Below are 20,076 nucleotides of genomic sequence, written 5' to 3'. Positions count from 1 at the left end.
TAGGCACTAAATCTAAAACATCCTATTTAATCAATAACTGTTAATCTATCATAAAATGAAAATAACTAAATGTAAAAATGTTATGTACACAAAAAGTGGGGTTTGGTACTTGGTTACAATCTGGAGTGAAGTTAGTTGCTAAAAGAAGTGTTTGTAAAGTATAAGTTTCTACTTTTGAAGAATGTTTATAAGTAATAGCAATGTAATAAGTAATAGTAATAAGTAATGTTTATAGTTTAAACAACTGTTGATTATCATCTTTAATAATTACTGTAGTCATAATTCTTAATTATTATAACCAATTGATTAATAACAAAAATTAATGGACTTGTGAACAATGGGCTAAAGATATTTTTATTTTTTCAATAATTTTTACTTTTTGTTATTTTGGTATCTAAGACTTTCTGACTGAAGAAAACTGTAACAGCAGTTAAGAGTTTAATCTGGTATCAGATGATGACTTCTCCCATTGCCATTCATTCTTTTTTTATATCTAAATTAATAAATTAGTTTCGATTTGATTTTTTAAATTAATTAATTTTATTTATTTATTTTTTTTTTTAAATGATGAGTTCAATATTTTTGCAAATTTAGACAATGCTCAAAAGTGTCTTTCTTTAAGACACTCATAACTAACAGGTAAACATTATGGTGGATGATCATATGCAGAGAAACCAAAACAGATTCAATTACCAGTTAAAAGTCTGATGTTATTATCTGTTATTTCATGTACCTCAGCTCTTGTTAAAGTATATGTGTATGGCATTGCCAAGGAGTATACTACATGTAGGTATGTTTATGGCCTTTCATGCGGAGGTCCTGGGTTTGAATCCCAATCAGGCATGGCATTTTCACATGCTACTTGTCATTCATCTCATCCTATAAAGCAATTCCTAACAGTAGTCCTGGAGGTTAAAAAAAAGAAAAAAAGAGGTGTTTATTTTATATGTAGGCTTACCATACATCTGGGATTAGCCTGGACAGTCCTGGTTTTTTAGTGCTGTTCAGGGTTGCAAAAATGTACAGGGTTTGAGAATTTTATGACGAGGATGTTTTTAATTTTAGACCTATATGTTCAACATCACATTTTTAAACATTCTCTTATGGCTGTGCATCTCTCAGCCAACCTTGAAGCAAGCGCTGACGTCGATTTTGACGAAGGCATGGCTACCGGCCTCGTCACAACTTTTTACGTAGTCATTTAGCAACACAAATAACAGGGGAATGTGTTTATGTTGTTTTCATGTGTGAAGTAACTAATCTACATGTTTTTGATCATTTTATCTCTATTCGTTTTTTGTCTCATCATTTAGCAATGGGCAAAAGAAATCAATGTTAACCTGCAACAGGGAAAACAAATTTTGGAAATTGTGTAGTGACAGTAACAACGAACATGTTTATTTCACACTATGTACTGGAGAATTTTCTGTTGCACATAAAGGAAAGGGTGATATTGAAAACCATGTGAAGACAGCTAAACATAGGAGTGCTATTAATGCTACACTTCAGCAAACATAAAAGATTTTTTAACGCCAAAGATGGGAATAACAATAACAGTGATCTGGAGTGTGCTGCTAAAGAAGCTACATTTTCATACCACACTGCTAGACATGAACTCAGTTTCAAAATATCAGACTGCACATCTAAACTAGTTAAAAAGTTATAAGACCAAACATTTTCATCTCCTAGAACCAAAACCAAGGCAATTACTGTTAACATTATTTCACCATTTTTATTTGATAATGAGTTGCGTTCTTTGGAAAACATTAATTATGTAACAGTAACGATGGATAGCTCAAACAGAAATGAAATAAAACTTGTTCCAATTGTTGAAAGATATTTCAATCTGGAGGAGGGAATTGAAGTTAAATTTTTAAATTTTGATGAAGTGTCAGGTGAAACAGCTCAAGTTTTGACTCTGTATCTTTTGTAGTGTGTGAAAAAATACAAACTTGAAGAAAAGTTGGTTTGTTATACTGCTGATAACACTAACACTAATTAGTTGTTCAGCCCACATTGCACACAATTCAGTACAAACAGCATGTGATTCTCTACCCTGGGACATAGAAGTTATTGTTATAAAGATTTATAAATGTTTTCACATACATACAGTAAGAGTAATGAAACTTAAAGAATTCTGTGAATTTGTGGAAAGAGATTACAAAAAATTATTATCTCATAGCAGCATAAGTTTGTTATCTGCAACAGAAAGAATTCTTTTCATTTTTGATGGCCTAAAGTTAGACTTCTAATCTTGTGACAAATGCCCAAAATTATTATTTGATTTTTTTTTAAATCTAGAAAGTGAACTGTTTTTGAAATTTTTATATGGTACTCTACAGTTATTTAATAATGTAGTTCTGAAATTGGAAACTAATTCTACCAGGGCAACAGAAGCATTTCAGACATATTCTGAATTTATTTGTCAACTTCAGAAAAGAAAACCCCACAAATTTGTACCAACTTCTGCCAAAGAATTGCTGTGTACTCTAAAGAAAATAATGATGTTCAGGAACAAAAATTCTTCTCAAGCGTAGACAATGTTATAATTCTGGTAAATAATACTTACGAGTTGTGGAGAACCAGTTTTGATAAAGTTAGTAAGTTTCAGTGCATAAATTTACAAACTGAAATTGCCTTGTCTGATTTAGAAGAGAGTACACAGATGTTAAGAAATTATAAAAGATTCCATAAATGTCGATGACCTATTTGATGAACATACATTGTTGAACCAGGTAATTCGAAACCAAAGGGAACTTGAACTGTAACTTTGGTTACAGTTCAAGTTCTGAAAAAGTACCAGATACTATTGAAGAGAAGTGGAAAGCAATTTTTAAGGTTTCAAAAGACTGATATTTCATGTTGCAATATTTCTAAATGGTTGAGTTTGCGAAGTCTTTACCTGGGACATCTGCTCTGGTTGGAGTTTTTTCAGTTTCAGGGAAAATTTGGTCTGCAGAAAGGGGTAGACTGTTAAACATCTGCTAAATGTTAAAATTAATTCAGAACTTTCTTGTTGTGAATTTTATGATGTAACTAAAACAAACCACTTCTTAAAAAAAATCATGTCTAATGAAAAATACCACTGAATAAATAAAGTTTAATGTTTCAGTAAATTGTTAAAACTTTTAAGTAATTTCAAAAATATGTCCTGGGTTGGACCCAAAAAAATATGGTAAGCCTAGTTATAAATTGTATATAAGGTGAAATTAAACAAAAAATACAAAGGCTTAACATTTTTAAAATGCTATGAAATTCATAATCCCACATATTAACTTAAAATGTTTTCTTAAGTCAACTATTTTTAAGCCATAACAAGAAGTAGCAGACTCAAGTGAGAAATGTTGGTTGGATATATGGATTCTATTTGAAATTAAACCTGGATGATACGGAAAGGATAAAATATGGTAACTAAGATGATAACTAAATGATTATAGGGTAAGATGTAGATTCTTGCATCTAAGTCTAGCTGAAAAATTACTGGAATCAAAATTATTAACAAAAGAACAACAGCAGGTTAATCTTAAAAAGTTTGACAAAATGATATTCCGTAATTTAAATATATGTTGCAATAATGTCTGCCATTAGAAATATTAAACACTATCGATATATTCAGTAGTTTTAAAAATACCGATATTAAATAATTTGATTTGAATCAGTTCGCGTTGTTTGTTCAGTTTCTACATGTTTACTGCATTTCTGATGTTTCAATGCAACACTTCTTGACTTTAAGAGTATCGATAATAAATATTTCGATTTGAATCATTTTGTACCGTGAGCCCATATGTCTTAGGTTAAAATAATGGGGTGTTTTTAAGATGTTACTTATTTTGTATCAGTAGATTTTTTTGTGGTAAAAATTCAGATTTGTTTGAATATTCAATCGTAGCATTGTAAACTAGATCAAACTTATTAGTAGGTTTCGTTTTTGTTTCAAACAATTAACGTAGTTTTTAATCTTATTAAGTTATGTTTTATACTAAATTAACTATTTTGTAGAGTTAACTTTCTACCATTAGAAAAATAATCTATTATATATAGATTGGTTGTTAAATATTTGTGATTTACAAATGGATATCTACAAAGTAAAATCTGATGAGAAAATATTACTTATTGGAGAAGGCAATTTCTCATTTAGTGTGGATTTTGTAAAAATAAATGAGATAGTTGTATTGGAACATTCTTTTTCACAGTTTCAACCAAGTGCTCAAGTTATATCTAGTTGTTATGAATCTATTGATGATATGACTGATATTAAAAAAAGGAACATTGATTTTTTGGAAAAGAAAGGTAAACATCAATTCTAAAATAACCTTAATGTAAATTGTGTGGTATACACATACTTGTGTTGATAACATTGTGATTAGGGAGCACATTGTGGTTTTTTATTTAAACTTGTGTTTGTAAAGTGGTCATTTCATTATTATGAATTAATATATATACATATTTTTTGCTTTGTAGGATATAAATGCCATTTCTGTTATATAAATATAAACAATCTCAGTATACATGTAAATGATAACCATAAAAAAAAATCATGTTATTGTGAAATTGTGCATATGATATACATTATACAAATGTAATTGTAGGAAATTTTACTAAGACTGATCATTTGTTGCTGTGATTAAGATTATTTACTCTGGTGTTGGGTTTGATTCCTAAGAAGTCATTCACCCATCATTTCATGCATCTCATCTTCTTTGTTAAGTTATATGTGGATGTCTAAAAATTAAAAAAAAAATTGAGCTGCTAACTTATGTAACAAGCAATATATAAACTTTAAAGTAAATGTTACAGACCCTAATCACAATTTTAGTTAAATTTCTTCATTTTCATTTGATAAACAGCACCAAACAATAACTACTTCAATATATACAAAAAATGTATAGCCACAAATACCTTAAATTTTGTGTGGTTATTGGTTTTTATGGCTGTGTATAAAATACTTTATGTTAACATACTTCAATCAGCAGTCAAATAAAATTTAAAGCATTTTTTAAGAAACAAGACTGTTGTATCATTTTTTAAAATATAATGAAAATAGAATCATTTAACAAACTAAAAATACTGCCAAATATTATTGGTTTTTATATATTCCATTATGTACAAATTAAATTGGAGTGAATTCGCTAAGTACTACTGTGAAAAAAACTGGATGAACAATTACATATAAAAAAGTATATACAGGCACTATTCAACAAATTAGCCTTTTTAAATTATATCATAAAAAGAACATAGTTAAAGAGATATTAATTATAACATGCAAATTTAACATATATACTACATGCATTACATATATTATTGTATATTATATTATTTTACATATATTATAACATGCATTGTACATATATACTACTAGTACTGTACAATATGAAATTTGCAAACACACAGGTTTGATAAAAACAGCTTTAAATAAACATCAAGTTGAATATGATGTTTGATTACATAAAGGATTTTCCTAGCATTTTGAAATGGTCAGTCATGTGCATATAACCATGTGTATATAAAGTATGTGTATATAAATAAATAAGGAGCTGTCTAAATTGGTGTTTTTAGGAGCTGTTCCCAAAGATCCTCTGGAAGAATATCCCATAAAATTCGAATAATATTTAAATCACCAGATGGTGCAAATACTGCCAAGAATTGATTTGTTTTTCAAATAAATTAATTAAAGCTAACCTCAGTGTAGTTTTCTGGATGAAAGGAAAACAAATCGTACCCAGAATACATTTGTCAAACAAATCTAATGTTCCAAGTATAAATAAAGTGAAATACATTGGGAAAACACTGTGAAGCTTAAGTAGAGGTCAACATCAAAGTGCACTATAGTAATATACACTGCACTAACACAAGAATCAATTAAACAGCTGATAATATGTAGAAATATTTAACTGCCGAACTCTGTTCTTGTTTTCTACTTACCTAACCCTCCAGAACTGGCCAGAACATTTTTATAATCCTCATTAAACATTTATGCAAGCAGATTAGCTTTTTTCTAAATGAAATGCAAGATAATAGAAGTTATTTTTCTATATTTTGTGTGAATGTTAAGAAAAGCACTTTGGCCTATTAAGTTTTTCATGACTGCCTGTTTTTTAATTGTATTTCTCTTGATGATTTATTACTTATAACGTTGTTTGAATTTTTTTTACTTTTAATCTGTTTTGAAATCATAGGAATATTAACACTAAAAAAACTGGAAATGCTTTCAATCTTATTGCTTTAATCCTTACAGCACCTAACTTTTTATCTGTTGTTAAGACAACAGATCTACTTTTACCTAATATATTACTAAATGAATTTCTAGTTATTTTTCTTTTTCAAGTTATTGTTCTATTATAACATAGTTTGATACCAATGCACATACATTTTTCTGAAACTGTTAAGACCCAGTTGATTGCTAGTATTCATACCAGGTGATATAATGGAATACTGCTATTTGAATGAAGGAAACTGCCTGGATCTTACATTTCTTGAATATATCTGACCACTGATCAATTTTACTTACAGTTTAGCAACATTAGTCTTGGGTAACTTACAAACAAATTATGTATGGTATCCACTTCTAATACCTTATTGATAGCTTTATTATTCTTAATGGCATTTATTACCATACTTAATTTAAAAGAAAAGTATCAAGCTGCCATCAATTATTATGTTGAGAGATCTTAAGTGTTTACTGGTAAAAGTTTAGGGAGTTTTAATGCATTACAAATTTTGCTTTCAAATGTTTACACGTTTCTAGGTTATGTTACATTGTTTATAAACAAAACAAATAGCCCTATGTGATGGCTGTTTGGGGAAAATTTATGTTTAACAGCAGTTAGGTTCCTGTTGTCTTGTTTGCCATTGACAGTTTGTTTAACTTCAATCATTTTATCTAATTTTAAAACCACCTTAAGACTGGTGGATGCCCAGTTTGTTTAATTTGATTAGAATTAAGTTGTGAACTATGCTGATGAAGATTTTATCTGTTTCTAATTGGTCTGGAAAATATTTAAGGACCTCTATGATTGATTAGGTTTTTGATTCCTTTCCATAAGGTTTTCCTATTAAAATCACTTGTTTGTTAAGTTCTGTATTATGTGGTCAAAGTTTGTGGAGTATAATCTTAGCAAGTTTCCAAATCACAGGAAATAGTGAAATGGATCTAAAGTTACTGACCTCATTCCATTTTATTCTATTAGACATGGTTATATTGATTAATTGTTACAATTACTTAAATCTAATAATAGGGTTTTTGTTATTATTTTTTAACTAATAAGGTAATGTAGGTTGTTTCTTAATTTTACTTGGTATTTTTTTTTCAGGTGTTACTGTGTTATTCAGTGTTGATGCAAGAAATCTAAAAAAACATCCAATTATTGGGAAAAAAACATTTAACAGAATAATTTTTAATTTTCCACATGTTGGTGGTAAAATGAAAATCCATTTAAATAGAAAGTTGCTTGCTGATTTCTTTTCAAGTTCAAGAGATGTTTTAGATCTAGATGGTATGGTAATGGTAACATTGTGTGATGGTCAAGGTGGGACTAGTGCTGATAAAACAAAAAGACGTTGGGATGATTCCTGGAAAGTTGTTGAAATGGCTGCAGAGGCTGATTTTATTTTAAAGGATGTTCAACCTTTTATAAATAATCTTTTTCCAGGATATGTTAATGTTGGTTATAGAAGTTTACAAAAGGGTTTTAATGTAAATGGTGCTTTAGTTCATATATTTAAACCGAGTAAAAATCCTTTTGTATTGAATTTAAATATGAGTGAAATTCAGTTATTATTTGGATTAGATTTAATATCTACACCTGTAGGAAATGAAAAAATTCCAAAAATATGTTGCCAGAAAATCTCACAAAATATCTTAAATAAAGAAAACATGCCTTTCTCATATTTATTTAAGTGTATTAACAATACTTTATTTGACAAAAAAATTAATTTTATTGATACAGATTTAATCTATGGACACATGTGTAGTTATAAAAATGCATATGATTTAATTAGAAAATATTTTTTTGAAAGTGTGCTGTGTAATATGAAAGAAATAAATATTTTCAAAGGGTATTTAGTGAATGAATTAGGTGGGGATTTTCAACGTCAGCCTGTTTGTCATGAAATTATATGTGTGGGAAAAGGAAGCTCAGCATTTGTTAATAAAACTGTAAATGAATTATTAGCCATATTTAAAATAAATGAAACGGATTCCAATTTGATGTCAGGTGTTAATAATTGTAAAATATTAGTGTTAGATGGTTGGATAAAAGCTGAAGTTGTTCAACTAAATAGGTACATTGAAAATGATGTTATTGTAGAATTCAGTATTATAAAACTTGATAATCTTGCTAAATTTTTATTCCGATTAAACAATTGGCAGGAACTTTGGGCCGAAGGAAACCAAATAGAATTTAAGGATACTATTACATTGCGTACTCCTAGCCTTTCTCCATGCACGTACATATTTGATTTATCCTTTTCTATTAAAGGAGAGTTTGCAGAACAACAGTTTTTTAATATTTTGTGGTGTCTTGGAAACATTATTTCTGATGTGGAACTTATTAGTGTTTATGAACCTTCAAATAAAAACACTAAAAATTATTGTTACAGAATTAAATATAAATCATATGAATTACCGCTTCATAGAAAACGTGTTATTGATATCCAGCAAAATGTTATAGGGAAGGCTTTAGTAAATATGTTAAATGTTATTATTTTATGATATATGTTGATATTTTTCTTTTTATATTTATTTTTTTTTTTAACAGTGATTCATTCAAACACCAGATAAAGTTGCTGATATTTTTTTTGCAAAATTGCAAATGAAGTCTGTACTTTTGTTATTGAGAAAGAACGTACTTTATAGCAATAGATTTTATTCAAGTGCAATTAATGAAGTGGTTTCTTCCCCACTGAGAAGCAAAAAACCCAAATCGACTAAAACAAAGGTACTAACTATTAACAGTATTTAATACAGTGCATTTTTTAAAAAATAGCTGTTTTTGTAAATAAGTGTACTAGCAGAAAGATAGTCGTACAAAAAAGTTGCACAATTCAGAAAGAATTGTAAGTTAATTTTATATATTGATACTTATATGTAATAAAATATTAATTTTAATGAAGGTATTTGTTCATGTTCTACGTATAAGTGATCAAGAACAGTGTTTGTTGATGAGTAGAAATAAAACGAATGTGTATTCTGTTTTTGCATCTCCCCCACTGTTTGTTAATGGAGCAGTATATATTTTTTTGCTACATTTTCTTTACCAGTTTTCTTGTAACGGTTTAATTTGAATAGAGTTTAGGCGTTACTAGTTCACATCTGGCCTTCCTAACAGTTTTTTTAGGACTTTGTAGGAAAGACTCCCTGACATGTTCAACATTTACATCAGATATCCTCAGTCGTCCCATATTCTTTCCTTTACACAGAGATCTAGTCATTTCAAACTGATTATGCCATTGAAAAGTGTTACAGTCACTCAGAGGATCACAATTAAAATTTTTACAGAACAAATGTTGAATTGTAACTACAGAGTCACTGTTTACGCCATTGCGTAAAGTTGCGTTTATTCCAATGAATTCAAAGCTAGGGTTGGGTCTTGTTGTTACAGGCTTGGTAAATTTATTGTGTTCTTTCATATGGGCTTGTCTTATGTGTATTTTTTTTTGTATAGATTGGTTTTGTTCTTGACTCCTGGCGCCAGCCTGACAGACTGCTGTGTCATCTTTAGTGCCAGCTTAATCATATCACGCATTATTTATTGCTTTCTTTCCACACCCTTTTTCTATCGTTCCCATACTAATACATGCGCACACCTCTTGTTTTCTTACACACACTCTCTCCTGTCCACTGCCTAGTTTGTTTCCCCCTCTTCTCATCGGGCCATTTTTTCGGCAGTGTAGATCAGACATTCACGATGTGCAGTTGCCTGCGATTTCTCTCTCTCGTATAATGTGTTAAATACTTTCATCATCTTCATACTTTCATAAACGTTGTGGTTATTCTCAGTCGTCATTCTCTCTTGCTCTACTCGTCAGTGCTTTGTGAATTTTGCAGATTTCTATGTTTCGTTTTGCCTCGTTTCTTTGATAAGTTAATTTTTCAAATTCAGTAGATTATGTCTGTTGAAAGTGGTTCAATTATTACAAACCAGCCAATTCTATAGACGCCGAATCTTCTCCAGATGCTTATTACAATTTTGAGATGCTTCGTATTATTCCTCTTCTAATCACAAATTGTTACCTCTGTTATTTTTGATTGTAGACTATGCCAAGGATAAACTGTATGTATTTTTGTGTACTTTAATTTCACGAATTCATTTTTTACAAATATTCATGTGTGATTAAGGCAAGTTGAAATTACTCATTATTTATTATATTAAACAGTTATGTTATTAGTAAAATTAGTGAAATACACTACTAATTGTACATTATGAATTTGAAATTCAAGATTGACTTATACAACCATTTCGTCATTCAAGTATAGTCATGCAAGGTGGCTTAGATAAAGGTTATGTTATTATTTTTCATGTGTAACATATTTTATGTGCTGTTAATGCCAACTATTGTTATTATCAGATCGACTTGTAAGTAAATACTACTTCAGAATTTATAAAACATATGTGTGACACAAACATTCATGGACATGAATGTGTTGGTTAATATCTTATATACATTCTAGTGACTTCCAGAAATGTTTTCTATTGTATTTCATTGACTCTTGTAACTACACAACCTCTTGTCTTCATTTGGAAAATAACAGTTTTATTGAGACAGTTTATTTATCCTTTATTTTACATAATTCTAATGTGTTAGATTATTGCTGTTGTTAATAATTCTAATCAATGTTAAATATTGTTTTGCTCAATCAAGTATTATATTATTTTTTACAAATTAGAAAAAGGAAGTCATTAACATGAGAGTGGCTAAGAAACTTAAACATTTTCAAGAAAGCTCACTTACTAAATGAACTCTAGTTATATGATTACTTACCACAATTTGATTAAATTGTAATTAACTCCTTTTTATACTGGAATATTATTGTGGCCATTTTTCTACAACTAACTAGAATTACAAGTTTTAATTTTAATGTTAAGTATGAAGTTGTTCATAAATCACAAAAGGTCAGTGCCAATGATAAGAATTACTGTAGTTTATTTTTCTATGTTAATGACATTTGTTCATTGCTAATTTTTCATTATTACAGAATATGTCAGTAATGCAACAGTTTTCTAGTTACACTATGTTTATTGATGTTATGTTTATAAGTTTATAATTGTAAAAAAGGTGTTTAAGTTCTCTTGTTTTCAGACTTTGTTAAATTGCAGATTTTCATATTATTAGCCTGTATGCAGTTTATTTGTGTGATAAATTGTAGATTTTCAAAATGATTATTTGAAAAATGTATATTTATGTATTTGTCTTTTAATTTTGTAATTTGATTTGTTGATTCAGCTGATATTCCTTGTATAAATTTTGTATAGAATTAAGTTATGTTTATTTCATAATTTCTTTTAATTTTTTAAGGTTATGATTTAAGAAAAAGGTTATGTTGTTTTCTTTCTAATTAAAGTCCAATTTCTTTTTGGCAAATACGAGCTGTGTGTCATTTTATTTTTGTTAATTTTTACCTGACATAGCTCGTTGTTACTGGTCCTCCGGGTCGGAGGACCAGGGCACCACCCGCACCCATAACATTTCGATTTATTATCTCTATTTTTGTGCAATATCATTTATACATTTATGTGTAATAGTTTTGAATAGTTTATTTAATATAAATGTATGTTTGAAGCTGTTGTTCACTGATTTGTCTTCCTGCATACAATCAAGTGATAATATTATTGTTTTTGTTAATAATTTTTTTTTTGTCTTACTTGCTGTTTCACATACACTTTGGTAGCTACTGTTATTATTTACTTTGTGTTAATTGTAAAATACAGGTTTACAGTTTTATTTTTGGTGACATATTTGTACATAAGAATATTTTACTTGCCTATTTTTATATTATACTTAAAATATTTATTGTAAAATTTAACTCTAAAAAATGACTCGTGCTCGGGCTACCATTATTGCAGCTAACGCGGTGCTGTTAGCCAAAGCGCAGTTCCGCGTTGACCGGTTAAAGGATATGGTCAGTTCTCTCGGGACTTCTGTATCTATTGAACTATTTGATGCTGTCAAAGCACTCGATCAACAGTTTTACAATATCCTCGATCAATGATGATTATGATTTAAGAAAAAGGTTATGTTGTTTTCTTTCTAATTAAAGTCCAATTTCTTTTGGCAAATACGAGCTGTGTGTCATTTTATTTTTATTAATTTTTACCCTACAGTCACATTTAGCTAATTGAAGAACACAGAAGGCTTTCTGTTTAGGAATTGCCACTTTGCTAGTAGCACTGTCAAGTAGAAAGATAAGAATTCAATCTACAGCCATGTATGCAACTAAAACTACCCTTTTTTCTTTCATTCTAGCCTTAAATCAACACTACATCTCAACCAAGAGATTATAAAAATTAAAACCCAAATTTTTTTTGTAATATATATACAAATTATTTATGATTTTGATACCTATACATTTATTTTGAAGAGTTATAGATAGACATTATTTTGGGTTGATTCTGTAAGGATACTTTTTAACTGATTTTACAGTACATTATATTTGTTTTCTTGCGTGTTAGATACAAATTTCACTTTACTTTTGAAGCATTGTTTGTTTTTAAGCATTAAAGTATTTTGTCTTTTATTCATAAAATTTTTATTACATTTTTTTAACTCCTGGAGTTCTGCTGGAACAGAATTTTTATTTTTCATATTTCTAAATACAACATTTCAGTTCTTCAGTGAAGGTTTAAGTTTTAATTTTTGTCATAAGAAAAGGAAATAAATTTTAGTATAGCAACTATTTACTTTCATTTCAAAGTAATAAGTTTTTTATTACTAATTTTTTTATTAAGTATTGGGTAATATAATTATTAAGTCCTATGAAATATATGATTATTTTTTTAGGTAATTTTTTAATGTAATAATAGCATTTTAAATGTCAAAGTTAATAACTGTCTATTTTATTTAATATTGTTTTAGTAGTGATTTGTTTTATTGATTACCAATGTCAATAAAGTAAATACTACACCTAAATAATTGAATTGTAAATATATAGGTCAAGGTATATACCTTGATTGTATATATAGGTATATGAACACATATGTCAAGAACGACCATATATTTATTTACATAAAAAAATATATGAATTCTTAAATTATCTTAGTTTTAAAGAGTTGAGTTTAGAAGCATGCACTATTCTATTAACTATGATTTTTTATTTTGTTAAACTACTTGAAACTGTATTCATCTAGGGTTGAATAAATTTACATCTTATTTGGTTTTGTACTGTTCTTTCAATTTTTCCAACTCTTTCTTATTCCATAGATGGAGAATTTGGATCTTTCTTCAATCTTTTCTGGGCTTCCCCACTGTAGTATTTTTCATTTTGGATTTCATTACAGAGTGAGTTTTATAAGGTTTTAATGGCTGGATTTCATAAGGTTCATTTTCATTTTCTCTTCTGAGTCTTAAATATATTTTTATCTTTTACTTACAATTTTTTGTGTGCTTCAGTACAAAGAGCCACAGTTAGAATTGGCAGTTGATTTTTGCCCACTCAGGTCAGCTAAGCCCAAGAATAATTTTAATTATACCACTTGTTAAATTCTATCTGTAACGTAGAAATTAATTTTTTTAAATTCATATATTATATAGGTCAGATGGAGGTGGTATATATTTGTATGTAAGGAATGATAAAAACATTAATCTTTCAATGGGAAGTATTGTTGAATCTTACTGAAGAAAATTTTGATTGTGTGTTAGAAATTGGAGTTACTGATATTGCCTTTTGGTTTAACTAACAGGAAACCAAATGATTTGTAAGTTAGTAAGTTAACATTTGACTTAACTAACAGAAAACATTGTTTTGAAGATAAAGATGTACTTTAAATTAAACCTTTCAGTTTTTAAATTAGAACCAGGCATCCTACAAAGTCTAGTCTTAGGTCTTATATAATTTTTTATTTATATTAATGATTTGAGAGTAATTTAATACAGAGTACTGCTGTCACTTTATCAGTTAAGATGATTATCCACACATAATCAAGTTCATGAATAATCTGTTCAGGTAAAAGTTTATATGTGCTGTTTACAAACTGTGTTAGATGTACACAAAGCCCGTGAATATAGAAGTAAAAATAGATTAATATGAAGAAACTTTTTTTTTATGAATTTCAGGGAAAAAAGATAAGAACACAAATTGAACATAAAAATACATTTAATGATAAAATAACATTCTAAATTTTTAGTTACTATTGACAAATATCTGTTTTGGGATAAATATGCTGATGACTTAGGTCATAAGAATCTGTTTGTTTTTAAAAATTTCTTGGTTGAAAGATAAAAAATTAAATACAACAGTTTATCAAACACTCATTATGTTACATAATTGTTTTATATGGTGCTTCATCATATTCTAATTTAAAAATTCAGAAAACTACTATCTGATCTATGTTAAATATGAAACAAATACAGCCTGTTTAATGTGAAACAATTAGAGATTTATATATCACCATACTGATTTTTCAAGTTTGTTAACATTTGAAACTGTTCTGTATGTAAAACTGTAAGTTTAAAAAAAAATTGTAAGGATATATCCAGCATCATAATCAAAACTATATGGACAATATCCTTACTGAACAACAAAATTTAAGTGTGTCATCATGAAATCTAAATCTATACAAAATCTTCCAAGTAGAGTAAAAGACTGTAAATATGAAAAGTCATTAAAAAGATCATTAAACATTCTTTTTAATTGATGTGTTGTATTCAGTTGATAAATACATTTTATTTTTAACTAGGTACTACGTTATGTAATATTTATTGTTTAGCATGTAACAAAAAAGTGGTGGGTATCCTTTTTTGGAATCTATATATCAAAATGAACAATATATATTCTGTGAAAAAAAATTGTGATTTCCTTTCATTTTCCTTGTGTTTGTCATTTTCTGTTCTTTAAGGAGAAATTTATATCTCAATTTAGGATTAAGTAATCATAATATTTGGTACATATGAATGTACCAACTTTCTCTAATAAATAAAGAAATGCAATGTAAACCAATTTCAAAATGTCTATTTTTCATTATTTTATATCTCTTTAATTGTTTTTCAAAATAAATTTTATTTGCTAAAAATGTTAGGGCATTTTGTAAAAAAGTCACCTTATTTTTAAAATTTGATTGATAAACTGTTAAATTATTGCAGTAAGTTTATGGCATAATTTTCAACCAGTTTTCATCTCCATGTACTTGAGCAAGTTCATGATGTGACTGGAGAATTTTGCGTACCAATAATACGGTATACATATTATTTACAAAGAGGGCAAGTGATTAATGAAAGTGATTATGCTAAGATGAAGAATTTTGTGAGGTAATTTTACAAAAATGGATAACTAATCCACAGTTCTCATTGCAGTAATATTTGCTGATGAACCTGGATTTCATAAAAATGTATCATCAATTTTCACAATAACCATTATAGAGCATAAGAAAATTGTCGTGCCATTATGCAATCATTATTAGTCATTATTTTCAGTAATCATTTTTAATAAATATTTGGGCTTGTTTATAATCAGTGATTCACTGATTGATATACACTTGCTGCCTGCTAGATTGAACAGTGAGAAATAGTACATTTCATATTTCCTAGAAAACTTCCTGTTGAATTATTTGGATGAATTCCCTTTGGTAACTAGGAATATCATGTAGTTCATGTACGATGGTGCACCCTTCACTTCAGTATTTTCCTCCAGTAGTAGACCAGTTATTTGAAATGGTTTGGTTGTTTAAAACCAGTGACTTTGTGTGCAGTATAACCTGATCTAAACCCGTTAGATTTCTATTTTTGAGGGCATCTGGTTTATAGTACATAGTGTTCAGTGTTAAAGACCTTCAGAAGAGAATTGAAAAAGGTTTTTGAATTATTAGAGCTGCACCAGGGATTTTTGAAAGAATAAGATAATTATTAAATTGCCAATTACTACAGTGTATTGCCACCAGTGAAATTTTTGGCCATTTTGAATATTTTTTTCTAAGTAAATGATATGCAGTTATTTATTCCTGTCTAATGTTGCTTAAATTCTGTTCAAAAATAAATAAATTGCTGTTTATTGTAATTGTATAGAATTTATTTTTTTCTTATGGTAAATAATCTTCATTCTGTCATTTTTTACAACGGGTTTTGTAAAATTGCAGAACTGTGTTTTATTATATTGTAATACTAATAGAATTAATCATTTATTATTTTGAAATAATTAAATAAGCTGGTGATACGTGGTTGAAAATTATGTATTCAATTTTTCAAAGTAACTCAGTTGTTTGCCAACCAATTTTCAAAAATAAGATGTTTTTTCTTGCAATAAAAGGATTAAATTTCAGCTAATAAAATGTACACTGATAAAATTAACAATTACCATGATTTAGAATTAATCATTGAAATAATTATTTTTTGATAGAATATGATTAATTTTATGGGGTTTTTATCTGCATGATCTATTTGTTATTATCCAGTCTGTGTGGTTCTGAGAAAGAAAGGAAATGACCAATTCTCGTAACTCTTGGCGTAATGAACCTTTTGCTGCTACTGTAATTGTTTTGTGCTATACAGAGTTCTACAAAACAGCACTGGAGGATTCATAGCAGCTTTTGGGGCGATAAGTACCTAGAATATGATAAATCATTTTTTGGAAGCATACTGCATAAATGGAAGGTAGAATAAGTCTTATTTTTTTAGTTCAGCGTCAGTACTTTTGTGTAAAGTAATAAACTAAAATTTTATATTTCATATTCGATGCTCTGTTTGCCTACAAGCAGTCTTCTCGGCAGCAAAGATATAGCTGACAGCAGCAGTAGAATGTTAGGCTCAGGAGAGAGGGGTTTTTTTATTGTATAAAATCAATCTAATGTCCTAATTTTTTAAAGAAAACATTTAGATGAAATTATAACCATCTCTTAATTTATGTTAGATTTAATGCATAATTTTTCTTCATTATGAACTATTTAATTTTCTGTCCATTATAGGTATCAGGTTTTGTGGATGTGAAACAAGTTCAAGCTATCGGTGGAAAAGGAGGAGATGGATGTATATCATTTCTTAGCTTATGGGCAAATGAATTTGCAGGTCCTGATGGTGGGGATGGTGGATCGGGTGGTCATATTATTTTACAGGTTAGTTGATATTAGGTTCCAACAATTAACAAAAAAAATAAAGAAAAGTATATTTATTATATTTCTATTTTTTAATTAGATCTGTAGATTAAACGATGATTACTCACTTTGTTTAAAATTGTTAATTAATAGTAAGGTGTTTCACTTTGGTATTAAATACAATTAGTTTTTATAATTTTATTATTCCTGCTCTACCTTCTTATTTGTAGAAAGGAGTAAAAATTTTAAGAAAATTATGATTCATATATAGGGAAAATACACTCTGTACAAGATTCAGGTAGGAGTTAAATGTGTTGAAGATGAAGAAGACAAGCTCTCACATTTTTTTTAATTTTTAGAAAAATCTTAATCAAATATGCAACACATTTGATAAAAAAGGGACATAGCTATGCCTCACAGGCCATAGCTCCCTCTTTTCTCTTATTTCTGTTTAGCCTCCAGAACTACCGTAAGGTATTACTTCAGAGGATAAATGAAGATGATATGTATGAATGTAAATGAAGTGTAGTCTTGTACAGTCCCAAGTCAACCATTCTTGTGATGTGTGGTTAATTGAAATTCAACCACAAAAGAACACTGTTACCCATGATCTAGTACTCAAATCCATATAAAAGTAACTGCCTTTACTAGGATTTAAACCTTAGAACTCTTGATTTCAAAATTAGCTGATTTGTGATGACAAATTTAACCACTAGACCATCGCGGTGGGTACAGGCCATAGTGTAAATGTGCATGCTCACTTCAGTCTTATTCTGATCACATTCTACCATTACTATTTTTTTGTTGTTTCACTTCATTTGGAAATCTGTTTGTCTCTGTTTATCTCTATAAAACTATGAGACATGTTTCTAAAGTTTGCCATTTTGAAATAAAAATAAAAGTGAAAAAATATGACCAAACTTTATTACTTAAGTATTGAAACTACAAGTATTTACTATTTTTCTACATAGCTGCCTTTAGTTCCAACTTATTTTTATAGCATTTTACTAGCACCTTCTCTCTTCAAGAAAATCAGCTGCTAGTGACTTAAACCACACACAGTAATACCATTTTTTAATTTTTCATCATTGTTAAATCTTTGTAATACATGCCACTGTTTAAGGTAAAGAAAAATAAAATAATTACAGGTAGTTAAATAAGGGCTATGGGATAGACGATTGAATATTTTTCTACAAAAGTTTTCCAATCACCTCACTGTCGACTTGTCATATGTGGCCAGACATTGTCATGTAAAAACAACATCCTGTGGGGTAGCATCCAATGTCATTTGTTTTTTTATAATTGTAAGATTTTTTAACGTTTCGCATTATGTATCAATTGTTTTTTGCCATCAAAAATCAGATTATTCTTACTTCACAGTTGGTGGGATCACAAATTGTAGCACTCATAAATGCTTAAGCAACTTACAACAAAACTGCCAAACTATTGTTGCTAATAGCCTACTATTCATTGAAATAACAGAGTTATGCAAGAACCGTCTTATTTACATGTATATAGGCAGGAAGTTCAAAACAGTTTTTACTTTAAAAGTATCCATTGTATATAAAAGAGAGTGTAAATATATATCAGGAAATATCATTTCATGGTTTTGTTGTCAGGTATAAAAAAATGTTAATTTTCTTCACAAAGTATTGACAACAGTTCCTCAGCACAATTTATGATACTTTAATGATCCTTTAATGTTATTAATAATAATTTCTGCTGTGATTTCCCAAATTTTGTAAAATACAAGGTTATATTATAATAATCATAGGGTTTCAGTAGGTTAGACATTCTGAGAAATTGGATGTCTTCATTCATATAGTTTACATAATTGCCATTTTCTCCTGCTATATTGTTATGTTGTTGTGTATGTTTGTGGTAACTATTTCTTTTTCTTCTTCTGCTCTAGAAAAAGCATGATGTATTTTATGATGTGTTGTACTTAAATCAGTTTAATATGATCTTGACTAAGTTTCATGTGCTAACATGTTATATGAAAATTATATGCAGATTGCTATAATCAGAAGAAATGGGATGTTTTGAAAGAGAACAACTTAAATTCATTTCCTAAACTTTTTTCAATTTCCTATCAAAAAAAAAAAAAACTTCTGATATCAATAATATTAAGTATAATTATATTAATTTGTTATTTTGAACATACCATCATCTATTTTAATTAATTTTTTATTATTTATATTAATCCTTATTTTACATTTTAATTTTTTCATGTAATTATTTTTAATTAAGATCTGTAAATATTTTTCTGTAATTTTACCTTTTTTTATTTTTTGATATTACTCTGATAAGATTTTTTACCATTTGTATTTCTTTATCTCTCTAGGCACATTCTGGAAGAGTTCTTGATTTTGTCCATGAAATACCACATGCATTGATTTCAGATACGATCTCTGTAATGTGCAACTATATGTCAATAAGTTAATTTTTTATCTCTCTAGTTATATTTACATTGGCTATCAGCTATTAAAATGCCAGTAGTATGCAGTGAAAAGCACATAGCAGCCTTAATGTAGGTGATCCATGGGAACAACTTTATTAAATGTAAATTGATGATTGACATTTCTACCTTTCAGTTTCCAGGATCCTATTCCTGAGACTTTCTAAGTGATGTGAAACCATTACATTGTACTAGATGAATTTTACCATCTTACTTAAAACCCAAAAAGTTTATAAAATATTGTTAATTTTAAAAAAAATATATAATATTAATTTAAAAAAATTATTTCTTTAAAATATTATCTGCTGATAGAATACATCTTACAACTTTAAATTCAAAAAGATTTAACCTATAAAAAGTAGGAATGGCCTAATTTTTTTCTAC

The 20,076-nt window shown here is 28.4% G+C and overlaps 2 protein-coding genes across 2 annotated transcripts in view; both read left to right on the top strand.

Moving 5' to 3' along the window:
• Window positions 1-3,736: 3,736 nt before the first annotated feature.
• Window positions 3,737-20,076, top strand: part of LOC142318948 (mitochondrial ribosome-associated GTPase 2) — a 40,436-nt gene continuing 24,096 nt past the window's right edge. The window contains exons 1-3 of the mRNA XM_075355635.1: window positions 3,737-3,915; window positions 8,757-8,936; window positions 17,109-17,255. Coding sequence (XP_075211750.1) covers window positions 8,811-8,936; window positions 17,109-17,255 — 273 coding nt within the window. The 5' untranslated portion in view covers window positions 3,737-3,915; window positions 8,757-8,810. The remainder of the gene's footprint in view (window positions 3,916-8,756; window positions 8,937-17,108; window positions 17,256-20,076) is intronic.
• LOC142318949 (uncharacterized) lies at window positions 3,928-8,740 on the top strand. Its single transcript, XM_075355636.1, has 2 exons — window positions 3,928-4,290; window positions 7,311-8,740. Exons 1-2 carry the CDS (start codon window positions 4,071-4,073, stop codon window positions 8,708-8,710), a joined length of 1,620 nt encoding a protein of 539 aa, XP_075211751.1. The 5' UTR covers window positions 3,928-4,070; the 3' UTR covers window positions 8,711-8,740.

Source organism: Lycorma delicatula, chromosome 2 (assembly GCF_047948215.1).
Source record: "Lycorma delicatula isolate Av1 chromosome 2, ASM4794821v1, whole genome shotgun sequence".
Lineage (NCBI taxonomy): Eukaryota > Metazoa > Arthropoda > Insecta > Hemiptera > Fulgoridae > Lycorma > Lycorma delicatula.
Note: the sequence above shows the minus strand (reverse complement) of the source record. Positions and strands in the feature narration are given on the sequence as shown.

What these genes read in the sequence shown, in the direction of transcription:
- LOC142318949 (XM_075355636.1), top strand. Translation starts at nt 4,071, where the DNA reads ATGGATATCTACAAAGTAAAATCTGATGAGAAAATATTACTTATTGGA. An exon ending in TGATTTTTTGGAAAAGAAAG is followed by an intron (nt 4,291 to 7,310) that starts GTAAACATCAAT and finishes TTTTTTTTTCAG; the next exon opens with GTGTTACTGTGTTATTCAGT.